This window comes from Oikopleura dioica, chromosome 1, assembly GCF_907165135.1.
Source record: "Oikopleura dioica chromosome 1, OKI2018_I68_1.0, whole genome shotgun sequence".
Taxonomy (NCBI): Eukaryota; Metazoa; Chordata; class Appendicularia; order Copelata; family Oikopleuridae; genus Oikopleura; species Oikopleura dioica.
This window is the reverse complement of record NC_137291.1, coordinates 643,445-659,850: the sequence shown is the minus strand read 5'-3', so window position 1 is coordinate 659,850 and position 16,406 is coordinate 643,445. Positions and strand designations below refer to the sequence as shown.

At 40.1% G+C, this 16,406-nt stretch overlaps 5 protein-coding genes and 1 long non-coding RNA gene across 6 annotated transcripts; 4 read left to right on the top strand and 2 right to left on the bottom strand.

Annotated features, from left to right (window-relative positions):
• Positions 1 to 246: 246 nt before the first annotated feature.
• Positions 247 to 2,221, bottom strand: LOC145703950 (heparan sulfate 2-O-sulfotransferase 1-like). Its single transcript, XM_081781369.1, has 7 exons — positions 2,074 to 2,221; positions 1,854 to 2,032; positions 1,628 to 1,811; positions 1,417 to 1,579; positions 868 to 1,035; positions 673 to 826; positions 247 to 490 (listed from the first exon to the last, which is right to left on the bottom strand). The coding sequence occupies exons 1-7, from the start codon at positions 2,151 to 2,153 to the stop codon at positions 399 to 401; spliced, it is 1,020 nt and encodes a 339-aa protein (XP_081637495.1). The 5' UTR covers positions 2,154 to 2,221; the 3' UTR covers positions 247 to 398.
• On the bottom strand, positions 2,216 to 5,819 carry LOC145703469 (lysine-specific histone demethylase 2-like). Its single transcript, XM_081780833.1, has 10 exons — positions 5,607 to 5,819; positions 5,346 to 5,450; positions 5,085 to 5,263; positions 4,702 to 4,863; positions 4,028 to 4,658; positions 3,431 to 3,985; positions 2,943 to 3,390; positions 2,688 to 2,868; positions 2,501 to 2,645; positions 2,216 to 2,459 (listed from the first exon to the last, which is right to left on the bottom strand). The coding sequence occupies exons 1-10, from the start codon at positions 5,760 to 5,762 to the stop codon at positions 2,376 to 2,378; spliced, it is 2,646 nt and encodes an 881-aa protein (XP_081636959.1). The 5' UTR covers positions 5,763 to 5,819; the 3' UTR covers positions 2,216 to 2,375.
• Positions 5,820 to 6,002: 183 nt separating this feature from the next.
• Positions 6,003 to 6,763, top strand: LOC145695518 (uncharacterized). Its single transcript, XR_014133746.1, has 3 exons — positions 6,003 to 6,078; positions 6,118 to 6,170; positions 6,579 to 6,763. It is a non-coding gene; the product is annotated as an uncharacterized LOC145695518 (long non-coding RNA).
• Positions 6,764 to 8,394: 1,631 nt separating this feature from the next.
• LOC145707281 (spermine synthase-like) lies at positions 8,395 to 10,495 on the top strand. Its single transcript, XM_081784820.1, has 8 exons — positions 8,395 to 8,524; positions 8,784 to 8,964; positions 9,010 to 9,119; positions 9,165 to 9,279; positions 9,329 to 9,534; positions 9,573 to 9,654; positions 9,699 to 9,855; positions 9,900 to 10,495. Exons 1-8 carry the CDS (start codon positions 8,516 to 8,518, stop codon positions 10,114 to 10,116), a joined length of 1,077 nt encoding a protein of 358 aa, XP_081640946.1. The 5' UTR covers positions 8,395 to 8,515; the 3' UTR covers positions 10,117 to 10,495.
• A 121-nt stretch (positions 10,496 to 10,616) lies between these two features.
• On the top strand, positions 10,617 to 11,536 carry LOC145707374 (uncharacterized). The gene is made up of 3 exons (XM_081784931.1): positions 10,617 to 10,837; positions 10,879 to 10,982; positions 11,237 to 11,536. The coding sequence occupies exons 1-3, from the start codon at positions 10,658 to 10,660 to the stop codon at positions 11,460 to 11,462; spliced, it is 510 nt and encodes a 169-aa protein (XP_081641057.1). The 5' UTR covers positions 10,617 to 10,657; the 3' UTR covers positions 11,463 to 11,536.
• A 2,374-nt stretch (positions 11,537 to 13,910) lies between these two features.
• LOC145703427 (adiponectin receptor protein 2-like) lies at positions 13,911 to 15,334 on the top strand. The gene is made up of 4 exons (XM_081780787.1): positions 13,911 to 14,020; positions 14,483 to 14,837; positions 15,005 to 15,154; positions 15,197 to 15,334. Exons 1-4 carry the CDS (start codon positions 13,911 to 13,913, stop codon positions 15,332 to 15,334), a joined length of 753 nt encoding a protein of 250 aa, XP_081636913.1.
• Positions 15,335 to 16,406: the final 1,072 nt, after the last annotated feature.

Below are 16,406 nucleotides of genomic sequence, written 5' to 3'. Positions count from 1 at the left end.
ACATTACGTAGATAAGCGCATCGCCGGGGCAGGATTAAGTCCGTTTATTTCGTTATCGGGTTGCTGTTTGGGAAATATCAATTCACTGGAAATTTGCTTGATATAAGAAATATTCAAAATAAGCAGGTCGAGACTGCTAACCGCGATTTTACTCTGCAAATTCGGGGAAAGCCCCTTCTTAGCTACTTTAATCAATATTTTGGATGATTTATTCCTCGTTTTTTCTTGGATAAAATCATCACGGAATTTCCATTTTCACTCATATATTTATTTCGATTTTTGAAGAAGAAGGCAACAGATTTTTTAGTTTCTGGACAGGAAGGATTCAGAAGTAACAAGTATCAAGCAATATATACAAGCACATAAAGTAAGACAGCAAAAAGAGAAAAAAGAGGCAACTATTTGACGATTTTGCCAGTTGGGCCGTAGATTTTTTCGTAGAAAAAGTTCTTTTTCGTCAGTTTTCCATCTGTTATCGACCTCGTGTAGACTAAAACGGGTATTAATGCTTCTGTTCTACATTCTTGCTTGTTTGCTAATAGTTCACATTTTATTCTTCATCAATATTGTTCACTTAGTTTGCTCGTTTATTGCCGAAGAAATTCGACCAAGATTCCGAATTCCAGAATTTCATTAAAATCTTTCATTCAAAATCATAAGAAAGGAACTTACTGAGATTGAAATTTTTGACGACAAAGTTGTAAAAATCAAACTCCATTCTCCAAATTCGCGTGTTGCTCAATTTCGCCTTCGTTTCCTCTGTTATTTCATCTTTGTGAATCGTTTTTCGAATTGGCTCTTGCTTTTTAAACTTCTCATACGAACCCTGAATCAAACTTTATTTCATAATAAAAGCTTGAAAAATACCTTGAAAACTGCAGGAATTTCGTTCTCCAGGACTTCTACAAACTGCATCAGATTTTCAGTTGTTCCAACGAGAAAATAGTGTTCGAGGACGTTTTGCTTCGCTCGATCAAGAGCCCACTGGCTTCCAGGTTCCCAGCAGGCTGCTACTTGGCCACAGAAATAAGGAATCTGAAGATGAATTTAACCTTTTACTTCTATTCAACAGCGTCCACAGGCATCTTGAGTCAAGACACATTAAAGGAAAGCTTTAAACATCTGGAGACGTTCAGGGACGTCTACGGACACCCACGGAGGTCGAAGGAAAGCTAGATCCATCTAGGGTACCCTATTTACATCTACAGAGATGTGCAGACATTTAATAAGGCTGAGGGGCATCTAAGGAACATCTGAGGATTTAGAGAGCCATAAAATGTTGCTCAAAATGGCTTTAGATAAATGGATATCTATTAATTTCATTAAAATCAGATATCAAAAACAATTGACGTCCTTAGACATAGAAAGGGATCTACAGGACTGCAGGTGATATCAAGTGACTTTGAGTCGAATTACCTGAATCCACATTTTCTGAATGGAGCAGTCTTTGCTTGACTCTTTCTCCACGCATTCGTTGAAAGTCGTCGTATCGCCGTTCTTACTTCTCAGAAGTCCTTTTCGGAAGTTGTCACCATATCGTAGAAAATAGTAGTTCGAAACCAGGCGGTCAAATGGGTTCCTGAAGATATTCCGAATAGAAAAAAAGACAATAGAAGGTTGCTTTTACCGAATTAAATTGATCCAGAAGACATTTGGGACGTTGAAGAAGGCGAAATGACCATGATAAAAGGCAGGAGTAAGGCCCCAAGTCGTCATATTTTGTCGAAGAAGCATTTGATCGTGGAGAGACATGATTGCGGCATTCTGTTTAGGCACAGTTGTATTTACATGGATGACGTAGATTGAGTTTTCTAGCGCATTTTGAAAATAAGAGCCGGGAAAAGGGTGTTTACCTTTGGTTAGGTCGTAGAGAAGATGGGTAAAGGCAGTGGAGGCAGTTTTTGGAACGCGGTTGTAAACGACGATTGGACTTTCTAGCGACGAGACGAATTCTTCATGAAGTACAGCTGGTGACTCTTGAGGGATGGAAAATGAGAGGCGCTCTTTGAGGCTTCTGGCAGTTGAAGATTTACTTGAAAACACGTAGAAACAGGGGTCGAGCGAGGAACTTACCTATGCAAGTCGATTATAAGAAGAAAAACCAGCGCTAGGAGGAAAATTATCAGTCCTGAAACATGAGAAAATCGGGCCATTTCAATCCCTTTTCTTTTTTCCTGTCAGTACATCTGAAAATTGAAAGTTTCGAATTCTTGAATCAAAATTTTCAGCATTAATTCAAGCATTAGAAAATATAATAAGGATATTGCAGCAGAATCGAATAAAAATGAAGGCAGTGAGAAAAAGGTAAAGCTTTGGAAGAAGAACATGTGAATATGAAAAAATAAGGAAGGAATAACAAGATTAAATATTAGAGGTTACATGGTCGGAATTGGCTCAGATTTTCGTCGTTCGATTTTCTTTGAAGGCGGTTTTTGGTGGATCGACTCGCTCTTTCGCTTCTTTGAGAAGGATGAGGGAAGAAAAGGGATGATTTCTTTACCTGAGGGAGGAGCGAAGTCTGTTCGAAAATCGAGTCACCGTAGAATTTCGAATCAGGGTTGAGTTTTTTGTGTTCTAGCTTGAAAATTCTCGCTGCTTCGCGAACTCCCGACAGGTAAGCTCCTGTCACTGTCTGTGGAAAGTGCCTTAAACATACAGTTAACAATTAGTAAAGCTGAAGAATGCACCTATTGGTGGCTTCTCCAGCAAAAAATAATCGATCGGAAGCTGGTTCTGCCATTTCGTCGTAATCTTTTCCGGTTGAACCGAGTTTGATAAAGGAATAGCTCATTTGCGAGTATTCCTCTTTTCCCCAGCGAGTAATGTGGAAGCTCAGAGGCTCTGGGACCGTGATTTCCTTGAAGATTTCTTTTTTCAAGGGTCAAAATTTGTTGAAAAACGGGCGTAAAATAGGATAAAAAGGCTTGTTTATTGACCCTTGCCTTGAAGCGTCGCCATCGCGCTAGAAACGAGTTGTTTATCACTCATCGAATGATAAATATCAAGCGAAGCTCCAGCTGCGATCGACATCAGCGTAAAATGATCACTCTCAGGCGATGGAATATCGTAAAACACATTGAAAATCCCCGAAGTATCGTGTTCATCATCAGCGTCGACGCCTGAGTCGGAGCCAGAAACGCTGATGGAGCCAAAGAAATCAGCGCCACCGATCTTGTAACTCCACCATTTTGAATCGAAGCGGAGGAGGCATTTTTCTATCAGGCCGGCGCCGATGTTTTCTACAGCGCGCCATTTTCGCGGGGATAAGTCAGGGGTGAATTTGATGGTTTTCTTTTTCATGAGGGCGAGTGGGATTGTCACGACGCATCTTTGAAATGGATAAAAAAGGCCTATTTCAACCCATTCTACAAAATTGCAAACCGCTTGCGGCTTAAAGCTCTATCATTTATCTGCATCCAATCCTATCGGCCTCAATTTTCTCCCCATGAATCGTCTCGACGACCACCTTTTCCCCAGAATGATCAATACTCGCCACTGGTTTTTCAAACTCTATATTCAGCGGTTTTGACAGTTCTTCCAAAACATCAGAAAATCCATATGTCACGATCGCATGATCTCCACCGAACTGCGGAAAACGCTCATTTTGATCCCAATTGAGCGCTGAAACGCTAGAAAGGCTCGCTCCACAGGCGTATTCTAAATTGTTGATGTGAAAGTCGAGCAGTTTCATTTCTGTTTTTGAGTATCTTTCTGCGCTTTGACTGACGTATTCTTTGTGAGCGAGGTTAATCGCGTCGATGAGTGGAATGTCCTCTTTCTTGTCCAATCTCCAGTCGGATAAAATATCCAAAATTGTGTTGAAATGATGCTCCATTCTCAAATCTGGTCCTCGAGCGATCGATTCGGATTTGACAAAAAGGTCGCATTGGCTCCCGAGGATGTGGACATCGTGGTAGATTTGACGACTCATGGTGATAATTGGGTTGTTTTGGCAGCCGTTGATGACCATTGCTCCTGCAGCTACCTAAAAATGGACGATAAGAGAGCTTTTTCCTTCCCAACTAACCTTAGGAGCCCAAACATCATGAACTCGTCCGCCAATTCTCTTCCTCGCCTCTAGAATCTTCACATTGAATCCAAAGTTATGCAGCTGTCTAGCCGTAGAAATTCCTGATGGTCCAGCTCCGATTACAACGATCGTTTCTCTTTTCTCTAGCGGAATGTTCTTCAGAACCAACGGCCTTGGGATGTCCTCAAAGATGCCGAAGTTGATAATTCCCTTTATCGTAAGAAATTCTATAACAAGATTGAACAGTTCTGGGAGAGCGGCGCGAATGTATCCTCTTATAATCGCGTTTTGCATGCAGCTCTCTGGGGTCACCAAAATCGTTGGAGAAATAGACCACATCGAAACGACGAGATTTCTCACCGCTAGAATCAATCTCTGCGCGGCGGGAGGAAAGGATTGATAGTGTGCAACTTCATCTGGTTCGAAAGAATCGGGCTTGAGCGTCAAGGCTGCTGGGTTGTCGCCAGGCTGGTAGAACGGACGGCGATTGCGAAGACTGAAACAGCTGTTTTTCGAGTTGGTATTTCTTGGCTTGCGAGAGGGGAAGAAACGGTTGCGGTAGATTTTTCGAGGAGTCTTTTTCTTTGGAGTTCCTTTCTCGTCGTCGTTGTCGATAAGCTCGCATTTTCTGAAAGAAAAAATTAAGAAAAGGGGTCAAGAGGCTTAAAAACCTCGAACTATCGATAACAGATTGGCCAACTCCATCTGGGTAGTATCCATTGAAGAGCTTTTCCGCTGGGGAGAATTTTAAAAGAGGAGGGTAGCAAATAGTGTTGATGAAGGACAGTTCTTTGGTGATTGGATTGAGTTCTTCTTGCGGCTCACAGGACCTACTTCAGAAATGTAAAAATTGAGACGAAAAGGGGCAAAATTGAGCGGAAAACGATCGATATCCGCTCAAAAACAAGTCCGAAATTGGCAACGAGCGGAAAGGAGCGGACAATCTGGTGAAAAACTTGCTGAAAGTTCGCTCGAAATCGCGAGAGACTAAGATCGAAATCTAGCAGAATCGAATACCGCTCAATTTCCGCTCAAAAATGCCCGTTTTCTTTACCTGCTAAGCGTTGAAATTGAATACTTCGCTCCTTCTTTTGAATATTTCTTCTCAAAAAGCAGATGTCCCATGTCGCAATTATATTTCTGCAGGAATTCTTCATCCACATCGTTTTCTATAATTTTATCTTCTTTCAAATGCGCAGTTTGAACTCGCCGCCATTTTCGACAGTCGATGCACTTTTTATTGCGGCTCAATTTTAGGTTTTTTTTATGAAGTGTGAATTTTTTCCCAAAAAGGAGAAAGAAAATTGAGCCCTGCCTGGATCCAGTAAGGAAAGAATTTTTCCGTCAGATATGTTTTTACTGTGCCTTGGGATAAGGAATCCTGCTCCCAGCGGGTTTTCCATTCTTTGTAGCAGGTGTCCTTAAATTTGCGTTGAAAAATTAAGGGTATGCATTCGGGCCCGGAAAACTGAGTAAAAACCTGAGTCAGGGTCCTGTTAACCCCGCTGAGGCCCTGACTCAGGTTTATACACAGGTTCTCGATCCCATTTTTGAATTAAAAACTTCCGAAAAATACCTGATTCTGAAGAAAATTCAAACAATCGTAGCAAATATGCTCCAGCGCCGAAATATGCTGCAATTCTCTTCCCTTCAAATCTTCTTCAAAACAGCTCGAAACTAATTTCAAATCACATTGTGGCAATTTTCCGACCACGCATTTCTCGCATCCCATTTTTCTTTATTGCTCGCTAATTTTGTTTTTCGAGAATCGGGGTCGGAGGACAGCGGGGACGGCGCGCGAGGCGGAGGACTTTTCTCGCTGGAAGAGCGCGGATTGAAGAAAAATGTAATAAACAAATTATCGAAACATAAGTGTGTCGAAATTCATCAACCGTAACGCTCTCTACTGACAGTTAACGAATTGGAACTATGCTTTGATCCCATGCGACTTCGAGAAAGATAACTTCAGATATGGATGAGACGGTTTTAAGAGAGCTGTTTTTTCGGAAAACATGGATTTTTGTTTTGTTTCCTTTCGCTCTAACAATGTAAGCTAATTGAGATAAATGAGCTAAGTGCAATTTCAGGTTGATGATTACAAAACCGGCTTTGAATATGATAAACAAAAGCCATCCTGCCGGTAAGTAAGAGAAAAAAGGAGTAGGGTCAAAAGTCGGGCAGCCTAACCCTAACCCTAAGCTAACCAAGGAGGCAACGCCCCCGGGATCAGAGTTCGGAATCACTTCACTTTATTTTTCTCAAAAATAAAATCACTTTACTTCACTTCAATATGGCAATGAAGTTATTTTTTCAAAGTAACTTCACTTCAAAGTTAAAGTAAAGTGATTCGGAACTCTGCGCGGGATCCCTCCTTAGGTTCAACCCCTAACCCTAACCCTAACCCAAGCAGGTACCCTAAGTCCATTAAACCTAACCCTAACCTAAGGGCTAATAGATCACAGTCATTTAAGGGCGCCCGGCCAATAAACCCTTCATCAAAAAAAGTATTATTGAACAGTAAATTCATATCACTTCTGTGCATTTTAAGTGCTTTCCCAACAAATGAGGCAAGTTCCTGCTGGAGATCTTGGCAAGTTTGAGGGCCAATTTTTGGATCAAATGGCCAAACCAATCCAAAGTACAATCATGGAGGAAGATGTGTCAAACATCACAGTCGTCAGTTCCTCGGGCGAGGTTTTCAAAGGCTTAATAGTCAATGAGCGGATTATGGTTCCATATGACGAAGGAATAGGGCTTATTGTTATTTTTATTCTTGATCGGTTTTGAACTGAGAAAGATGTTAAATCCCTCTGAAGCAAAGCAGTTTTGCGAAGAAAAAGGAGCGTTTTTGCCTTGGTTCGAGCTTGCCAATTCAAATCTTCTTAGTAGTAGACAGATTTGGATTGAATCAGAGTGTGATTATTTTGAAAAGACAATCGAAGCTTCAAACAAAATAAGGTTCGACAAATCAACAAAACGTAAAAAAATATGTTTTCAGCAAAACGATTCTGGATGATCTTATGACGAGCTTTGTTCAGGAGCATCAAACATTAGAGTTGATTGGGAGACCTTCCATACCGGGCTTTTCTCCATGTCTCGTTCCCTCTAAAAAATTAACAGTGGAAGTGTTTAACAAATATTTTTACTAAAAATCTTCTTAGGATTTCGGAAGGAATATCTTTGCAAAAACACGACTGACGAATTGGGACGAGCAGTTCTCTATCAGAGTCAAGAAATTTTATGCGATTTACAGAAGATAAATATCACTCATTTTCAAGACTACCATCTTCTCGATAATAACTTCAAAGGCGGTAGGGCAAAATAAAAATTGATCAAATTGATTTTCAGAAGAGTGATCTCCGTTTGCCCAAGTCGCCGTTTGCCCAAGATCTTGGTTTGCCCAACTTGGGGAAACGGTGACTTGGGGAAACGGCGATGTGAATTAATCTTAATTGATTGATCATATAATTTCAATTTATTGGCTTCTTCAAAGTAAATCATGGCTTCACTAACTTCGATCCTAGCTTTTCAGACGTCAATCTTGGTGGCTCAAACTTCAATCCTGGCATCTCCAGCATCAATCCCGGCTTCTTCAATGCTGATCCGGGCGTCACTAACTTCAATCCTAGCTTCTCAGACGTCAGTCCCGGCTTTCCGTTGTCAATCATTGCTTCTCGAATGTTGATCATGGCTTCTTGAAGCGGGATCGACGTTGGAGAAGTCGGGATTGAAGTTTGAGAAATCGGGATTGACGTCGTAGAACCCGGGATGGACATTGGAGAAGCCATGTTTAAAGTCGGTGAAACGAGTATTGGCGACGAAGAAGCCATGATTGATATAGTGACGATGATATTGGGGAAGACATGATTGATGTTGGTGAAGCCAGGATTGGCGTTGAAGAAGCCAGAATTGACATCGAGGAAGCCAAATAATGTTTAATGATCAATTAATATAAATTTTTTTCACATCGCCGTTTCCCCAAGCTGGGCAAACGGCGACTTGGGCAAACGGGGACTTTGGCAAACGGAGACCACTCTTTTCAGAAACTTGGGCGTCCAAAAGTATTGGAAACGGAGGCTATGCGAGGATTGTTTCTGGCTGGAAACTCTCTGAAAACTTGACTGAATCAGGACTCAAATTGTGCGACTTCGAGTCTATGGGTACTTGTCGTCTGGTTCAAAAAGAGAATCTGGAGATTTTTCGAAACAGAAATGCGCGCATCCTTTGTATTTACAAAAACTGATCGTTTTTTAAATTGAAATTTGTTCGCCTCAATATAAAGGGCAAGAAAAAATAAAAAGTAAATATCCGGCTCATCGTTTGCTCAATAATTCATTTTCTAACAGCTACAAAAGGCTCTTCTCGCTAAATACTCATTTTCGTTTGGGTCAATTCCAAACAGAAAAAGAAAGAGTCCAAAATTTCAAGTGAAAGAATTTCACGGAAAATTTGTCGGAGAGACGCAAAAACAAAGAAAACAGAAAAATGATCAAGGTAAATAAAAAGCGGTTTGCACGTGAGCAGGTTATCGATTGGTCAAATAAGAGAAAAATTTCATAGAAAAAAATTCGAAAAAAAGAAGAATGCAAGTCAAATTATGAAATCAAGCAAAAAAAATTATTAAAATTTTTAACAAAATTATTATTAAATATTTTATTAAAAAAATTTCAGAATATTAAAAAAATTATTTAAAGAAAAATTCGTAATTAAATAAAAAGTTTCTTACAAAAAAGAAAAACCGCTTCAATTTCAGTCGATCCTCGTCGATTTCAACTGCGAAAAACCGTGCGGCGAGACAATTGAACTTTTGTCCAATTCAGCTGCTTTTGTCGATTTGGGTCTGACCCTCCAGACTTGGAATGTGAAGGACATTGCGGGCACAGTTTTGTACACGGGCAGCGATGGACTTAGCTTGTTGATTCAGTGGTATCCAGGTATTTTTGTATTTTTTTCACGGATCGGGACCTTTTTTACTCAAGCATCCCCTGGAAAGCTTTATGCAACGATCAGTGGAGCCGCTCGTGTTCAACAACTTGCAGATTTATTGAAAAAAGAACTTGAGGAGAAGAACGCCACTTCTACCGTCTTCGTAACTATATATTTTTCTAGAGATAAATGCTCAAAAAATCTTCAGACGCCGCCATTGAAGAGAGGCTTGGAGTGGAACCCTTACATTCAAAATTGCGATGGAACCGTTGTCGAAAACGACTTTCAGGAACTCCTTTTTCACGACAAATCTCCTTTCCAAGGCAAGTTCCTCTTCCCATGTTTGAAATTCAGGGCGAAAGAAAATTTCAGACATCAAAATCTACCGCTCAAACAACTTCGGCTCCTACCTCCTTCTCGATGATGACCCGAATCTGGCAGATAGCGACATTGCCTATACAAAAGCAATTTGCGGGAGTGAGACATTCGATTTTACGGGAAAGAATGTCTTGATTCTTGGCGGTGGAGATGGTGGAATTATCAACTATCTTCGCAATCTTTCGCCGACCAAACCAAAGGTGGGTTTTTTGTTGACCCGAGGGTTTTATTTGCTTAGTACATTGAAATGATCGACATTGATGAAATGGTCATGAAAGCTTGCGCAAAACACATGAGAGCTACTTGCGGAGATGCCATGGGTAAACTCCTCTTTTTCAATTCAAATCTTTAACCACAAATTAAGACGAGTTCAAGGGAGAAGGGTATGAAATCTTTGCGGAAGACTGTGTCCCTCGATTGACGAGATATGGCGAAGAAGGAAAAAAGTTTGACTTTATCATTTCCGACTTGACTGCTATTCCAGTTGATGCTTCTGACGAAAAAGAAAACGACAACCAATGGTAAGACACATCAAAAATCTCGCGCTAAAAAACGTTATTCCAAGGGATTTCATGAAGCTTATTTTAAACAAATGCATGCTCCTCCTCCCCGAAGATGGAATCTACACCACTCAAGGCCACGCTTACCGATCAACGCATGGAATTGAAGAATATCGTGCCATTCTCAACTCGCTAAATGTTGAAATCTCCAGTGAAGCGGTTTCTGTTCCAAGCTATCATGAGAAATGGGTTTTCTACACGCTGCGAAAGAAGACTGAATGAATTTTCGCTATCGATTCTAGAATACGGAATTTTTACGAATGATTTAAAATAAAGAATAAAAATAACTAATTTCTATTCAAATTCTTCCATCAGTTGAAGTCCTCCGGGGTCCTCCGAAGGCTCACATGATAAAACTGTGCGCCTTTACTTTGTTCAAGTGCCGAGAAATCAGCAAACGGAAAAATCTCCAGGAAAATATCATTCTTCTTTTAGCTTTGAACTCTTCCAGTAGGGGGGTCCTCCAGGCACAAAAAAGGAAATCTGCTCGCTTGGTGTCGCTTATTTCTCGTGGCTATCATCAAAATCATCGGTAGAAAAGATTCTGTTTTGTATAGTTTGCATTATTTGAACCATTTCTAAAACTGCCAAACTTTCTCATTTCCGCAAGTTGAGCAGCAAGTAACGCTGCCAACAGTTTCTTGCGTCATGCGGTCATTGAAATCCACCCTAAGACTCTCAGTCACGGTCTTCTCCAGAGCATAAATACCGACTCTGACTAGACTTTTCATCGCAAATAGTAACGATTCAAAGAAAAAACAAAATGATCAAAGCAGCTCTTGTTTTTTTCGGATTCACCGCCGCCCAGAGCAGTCCAGATGACATTCAAGCTGTTTATGGGATTCAAGTCCAGCCTGATCCGACTGTTGTCACGGAAAGAGCTGTTGTCGATCCTGATGCTGTTGATTCTGCCTGCACCACTTGCATCGCTGAGAACTATGAAGTAAGCCCCCCATTATTATTAATCGTGAGATCTATTAACAGGACTGCGTCGGAAACGCAACAGTAGTCGACTGCCTCGCCAATGAAGAAAGCTGCCAGCTGATTGAAAGACGAAGAGGCGGAGTTGTCGAATTCGTCGAAATGGGCTGCAAGGAATGTGTTTTTTATCTAGAAAAAAAAGAGATGGCGCCCGGAACCGACAAAAAAATTTCGATAAATTTTGCGTGGGCGGCTTCTCGTCCGCTGATTCGCCGGTGAACCAATCCGGGCTTCTGATTGGTTGAAAATACCCACGCAAATTTGTCGAATTTTTTGTCGGTCCCAAACTCCTCCCCAAAAAAGCTTCTTATTATGGTAAAATATAAGCTTTGAATTCGATTTTTTTCGTAAAAAAAAACACAAAAAAGGCTCTTCAAGCGTGCGAAAACGACAAGAAAGACAACCGAAAAATGTGCACGAAACTGATTACCGACAAAAACGACGCGATTCGACCTTCTGTCTGCCGAACCTGCTTCGCTACGGATGCGGCTGGTCGACAAGCCCAAACTGATTTTTGCCAAACTGTGAAGGCCGAGATCAAGGGCAAGTGGTTCTGGAACAAGGACCGATACACTTCTTCTGAGTGAAACTTGAAAAAAGAAACGCCTGATAAAGTTCATCTGATATCTTTTCTTTCAAACAATAAATTTCTTGAAATTCTCTTTTTGGCAAATTTTTGGCAGATTCTTTCTCCTGTATTTTGAGAGCCATTTTAGATGGCTTCTCTTTCTCTTTTATATTGACAAACTAAAATGAGGGGATAAGCGAGGCGCTTTTGAATATGTTTTTGCCGCTTGAGTGGAAATTGTCAGATAAGGAAGTCTTGTTCTCGGCCTTAACATTCGAATTTCGAAACTGATAAATAAAATGGAAAAGAAGACTATTATTTTAGTTTTTCTAGCTTTCCTACTTTGGTAGTTATTCATAATTTCATAAAACAAGAGATTTTTTAGCGCTGCTCTAATTGGACTGTCCGTTTTCTTCATTCTTCAGTTTGCTTCAAAACAAGAAGAAGCGAAAGAACCTCTTATTGCGACTGAAGAAGAGACTAGTCCTATCAATGAAGAGGAAAGCGCGAATTTTGTCAAACCGATTTCTTTAACCGAGAATCAAAAAGACTTGTTTGATGAATTCTACTTGAGTCTCGGCTCATCCGTGGAAGTTGATGCTTTCTTCGACGGAAATAAAAGAGCAGCAATCCTAACAACTACGAGGCTCAGTATGTGAAAAAAACAAGAAGCTGATACTTAAGGACCCCCCGTCAGCATTTTCCTTCGAAAAATTGAAATTTTTAAAAAAACAATATTTTTGGTTCTTTATGCGTCTTCAGGTTAAATTTGCTCCAAAAACATGATAAGAGGAATTTTTGACCAAGAAAATCAATATTTTTGGCAAAATTAGGGCAAATTCGTCAATTTTTGGCGAAAAGTCCAATTTTCAAATGCGATTTTGGGGGCGAAGGAGTCGAGATAGACCCCCAAAAAATGCAGCCTCAAAATTGTTTTTTCACCTGAAGAATCCATTTCCGGGGTTAAAATTTTAAAATTCCGAAATTAGATTTTTCGAAAAAAGCTGACGGGAGGGGGGGGGGGGAGAAAAAATTACTAAAAAAAACATTTTTATTTTTTAAATAAAAATGGCCTTTTATTCACTTTTGAAAATTTAGCATATGACGAATCAAAAGCTTTTTGTTTCAAGCAGAACAGTTCTCTTTTGCGAAAACCGATCAGCCGAATCTCGCCGATTCCTGCGTTTATTACAATATCCAGATTAAAATACTGGATCTACGCTGAATACACTGCCAATTACGAGTTCACCGACATTGACGACGAAATCCGCCGGAAAATCGAAAGCGAACTTGAAACAGCAAAGAGAAGAAAAGACTATGTGCTTATTTGCCGAGACTGTGCACTTGGAAAACAAGGTCTTGGCTTGCCGGAGGATTGCCTCAACAATCATGTGACTGACGATGTGACGGATGAGACTGGATTCGAATTCATCTGCAAAGAGCGAGTTTTCGACGGCGACAAAGTTTTAATCCAAGTGAACAAAACTGTCAATTGTGAATTGCTGAAAGTATGTTAAAAATTCTTACTTTGGTGAAAAAATTTCATTATTTCTTTTCAAGATCAATGCATCATTTCTTGCAAAACACGATCTTTGGAATGATGACAATGCAAATTCCCTACTGGAAGGGAATTCTTGGAAGCGAACAGCAGAAAGACCATCGAAAAGAGTGACGATTCTTACTGGATATCGCACAAGAGAGATCCCAACAAAGAATATAAGCGAAAATATAGGACTGCCGTGGTGTCCGCATAATCCAAATCGCCTGAAAGCAGAGTTGCAAATTTGCTGAGCTGAGTGAGCTGAGCTGGCTGAGTGAGCTGAGCTGGCTGAGTGAGCTGAGCAGTCGCTCAGCTCAGCTCAGCTGAGACAATTTTAACTCAGCTCAGCTCAATTATTTTCGAACATGGTCTGTTCTGCTCAGCTCAGCTCAGCTCAATGATTTGAATACAATTTTACTACCAAAACAACAGTAAAAAACAGCTCAGCTCAGCTCTAATTAGGGTCTGCTCAGCTTGGCTCCGCTCAATGACCTCTGAAAAAGGCCAGCTCAGCTCAGCTCAGCTCAGAAAAATTAATCAAAATTTGCAACTCTGCCTGAAAGGAGCATATTTTTACAACGGAAATGTTTTTGCTGGTCGAGAATTCGGAAACAGGGCTTATGCAATTTGCATTAAAGAGAAGATAGAATGACGACAAAGAGTTAGGAAAATATTCGAAACTTAATAAAAATTCAATTTATATTTTGTGAAATGAATAAAATAAAAGAAAAAAAAACTTGCAAAATATCAATAATAAAATTATCTACTTCATCAGGAAAGAAGAATCACTGTAATTAATTATTGCGCGCGGACTGACTAACAAAATCAAACAGAGCGCTATTTACATTCTGTGCCGATTTTACGTTTTGGCAACCATCTCGAAATTCATGCAGAGAAGTAAATCTAGGAAACGAGAGAGAATCGAAAATGGCTGAGCTTTTGAAAGACCCGGAACATGTCAAATCGCAGGAATATTTTGGCCTCGATCGAAATTGGGCTTTGGTCGGTATTGATGATGTTCCTGATTGGATGATAAGGTTCTTATCAGCGAAGACACTTTGACATGGTTTTTTAGTTCTCGTTATCTTCTTGGCTCAATGCGACCGCCGCTAGAATCATTCAAATTGTGCTACAGCTCTTGGTTTCGATTGCATACTGAAACTGGCAACATTTGGTCGCATTTTCTAGGCTTTATTGGATTCATTGTTTTATTTTTTGTTGCAATTTTCAACCCACTTAGTATTAGTATTTTGGAGAATATTTTGGCAAGGCTCAAAAAATATGATTATTTAGTCGATTTTTCGGGGAGGTGTCTTGAACCGACAAAAAATTTTAACAATTTTTGCGTAGAAGTTTTTAACCAATCAGAAGCCCAGGTTCGGCTCACACGCCAATCAGCAGCCGATTAGCCGCCCACGCAAAATTGGTCGAAATTTTTTGTCGGTTCCTGACGCTACCCCAATTTTTCAACCCTTTTTTTCAATTTATCGCTATTTGAGCCGTCAGATATGCTTATCAGTTGCCTCTGCCACGCTCTGCTTCGCCTTTTCCTTCCACTTCCACACAGTTCGATGCCATTCCCCGAAAATCGCCAAGCACTCCGAAAAACTCGACTACACCGGAATCCTGTTTTACGCGCTTTTCGGATTTTTGCCGATCATCTTTTTCTCCTTTCGCTGTGATTCAACGACGCAATCTGCTTACATGATCACTTTGTGCGTTGTTTCTGTTGGCATTTTGACGATGAGCAGATTCAAGGCTTTTGGAAGGACGGAGTACAGACCGTGTCGGGCTGTTGCTTTTATGAGTCTTGGGCTTTTGACAATTTTTCCGACGTTTCATGCTTATTTTAAGGTATTTAAAAAAAAGAAGAAAAAAAACTTTCGACTCGTTTTCCTTCCTCGAAAATTCATAAATTAAAAAAATTTCAAAAAAAAAATTCCAAAAGATTTTCGAAAATACTCAAAAAATTTTCAACAAATTTTCAAAAAAATAAAAAAAATTAAAAAAAAAAATTTCAGCACGGAATCGATGTTGCTTTTAATGAAGAAGCCTTTTCATTGCTCTGCATATTCTTCTCTTCTGGAACCACAGGAGTCCTCATTTACGCTACTGAAGTTCCAGAGCGATTCTTCCCCGGAAAATTCGATATTTTCTTCCATAGCCATCAAGTAAAGTTTTTCTCAAATCGCGGGACCGTCAAACCTTTTTAGATTTTTCACATTTTCGCCGTCGGAGCCGGAGCAGTTCATTTCCTGGCGATTCGAGAGCTACAGAGCTTTCATTCTGACCCGTGTCCTGTTGGAGGATGGGCATCCGAAAATTTCACACTGACAAATAGTCTTCCTTGATTTCTGCTTGAAAAGAAATGACTCATTTCAAATGAGCCCTGCTCGATTATGACGATTTTTGATGCTTTACTTCAGCAGAATTTTATTTATGAACATACACAATCATTTTTTTGCAGGCAAAAATTCCTTCTCCTTCTATCAAATATCCTATTTGTAAAAGAAAAAGGAAGGAAAATGAAAGTTTCATTATTTCTTCGGTCCTCTGAATGCCATTTGAAGAGCTTGTTCGTAGAGGTCTTGAAGATAGCTCATTTCGTTTTTGTCCAATGCATGGCGTTTGTGACTGTGTTTTCTGTACAATGGCTCGTCTTGGATGAACAAGGCTCTGTTGTGTTTGTTGATGTTGTTTTGATATCGATTCCAGCTGATGAGATCCCTTCTTGTTCGCCGCAAAACTGGACTGGCGAAAATACTGTCGGTGAAAATGGCGATGAATAGTAATAGAAGATTCATTTTGAGCTTTTCTTTGTTGCTAGTTTTCGTTGTTTTTCGTTCTCCGTTTGTTGATTCTTCTGAGACGCGAGCAGGTTTTATGTCCGTGTTCAACAGCGCCGTCACAAGTCGTACAAGTGTGGGCTTCTGAGCAGAATGTTTATCCCAAGAATCTGTTTTCTGACTGATCGTCAGGAGGATCAATGATCAATTTTTTCGATAAGTTACATATACTTCGATTCATGTTCTTTCAGAAGGGACCGTCTGAAGGGAATTATTTCAATAGAGCGGGATAAAGAGCTCAGATAAATGAAAACTTATCCCTTTCCATGATGGTTAAATGATTCAGCAATATCAAAAGAAAAGCCGGCTGAAATAATGACAGAAATATAAAATAAAAACGATAAAGAATCCTATCTTTGGAGATTATAAGAAAAAAAAAGAATCTTACGATTATGTAAAAAACTGAACGTAACAGGTCCGGACCCCCAGGATTAGAGGACCCAAGTGACCCTAGAGCATCTCGAAAATCATGACTTATGATCTCTTCCCCATATATATGCCGCAAGGGAGTATGCAACTAAAATGGGTATAGGACAAATTCTTTTATAATTTGGCTAGAATTCGTATGATACCCCTA

Bases quoted from the DNA above. Each gene is read 5' to 3' on its own strand.
- LOC145703950 (XM_081781369.1), bottom strand. From the start codon at position 2,153: ATGGCCCGATTTTCTCATGTTTCAGGACTGATAATTTTCCTCCTAGCG. The intron at 1,036-1,416 runs GTAATTCGACTC...ATTCATCTTCAG, and splicing joins TTCAGAAAATGTGGATTCAG to ATTCCTTATTTCTGTGGCCA. The intron at 491-672 runs GTAAGTTCCTTT...TACCCGTTTTAG, and splicing joins CGTCAAAAATTTCAATCTCA to TCTACACGAGGTCGATAACA.
- LOC145703469 (XM_081780833.1), bottom strand. From the start codon at position 5,762: ATGGGATGCGAGAAATGCGTGGTCGGAAAATTGCCACAATGTGATTTG. The intron at 4,659-4,701 runs GTTTTTAAGCCT...TTTTTCTTTCAG, and splicing joins TCTGTTATCGATAGTTCGAG to AAAATGCGAGCTTATCGACA. The intron at 2,460-2,500 runs GTAAAGAAATCA...TCCTTCTCAAAG, and splicing joins AGACTTCGCTCCTCCCTCAG to AAGCGAAAGAGCGAGTCGAT.
- LOC145707281 (XM_081784820.1), top strand. The intron at 9,535-9,572 runs GTGGGTTTTTTG...TTATTTGCTTAG, and splicing joins TTTCGCCGACCAAACCAAAG to TACATTGAAATGATCGACAT. The intron at 9,655-9,698 runs GTAAACTCCTCT...CCACAAATTAAG, and splicing joins TACTTGCGGAGATGCCATGG to ACGAGTTCAAGGGAGAAGGG.
- LOC145707374 (XM_081784931.1), top strand. From the start codon at position 10,658: ATGATCAAAGCAGCTCTTGTTTTTTTCGGATTCACCGCCGCCCAGAGC. The intron at 10,838-10,878 runs GTAAGCCCCCCA...ATCTATTAACAG, and splicing joins GCATCGCTGAGAACTATGAA to GACTGCGTCGGAAACGCAAC. The intron at 10,983-11,236 runs CTGCAAGGAATG...AAAAAAAAACAC, and splicing joins GTCGAATTCGTCGAAATGGG to AAAAAAGGCTCTTCAAGCGT.
- LOC145703427 (XM_081780787.1), top strand. From the start codon at position 13,911: ATGGCTGAGCTTTTGAAAGACCCGGAACATGTCAAATCGCAGGAATAT. The intron at 14,021-14,482 runs GTTCTTATCAGC...TCGCTATTTGAG, and splicing joins GTTCCTGATTGGATGATAAG to CCGTCAGATATGCTTATCAG. The intron at 15,155-15,196 runs GTAAAGTTTTTC...AAACCTTTTTAG, and splicing joins TTTTCTTCCATAGCCATCAA to ATTTTTCACATTTTCGCCGT.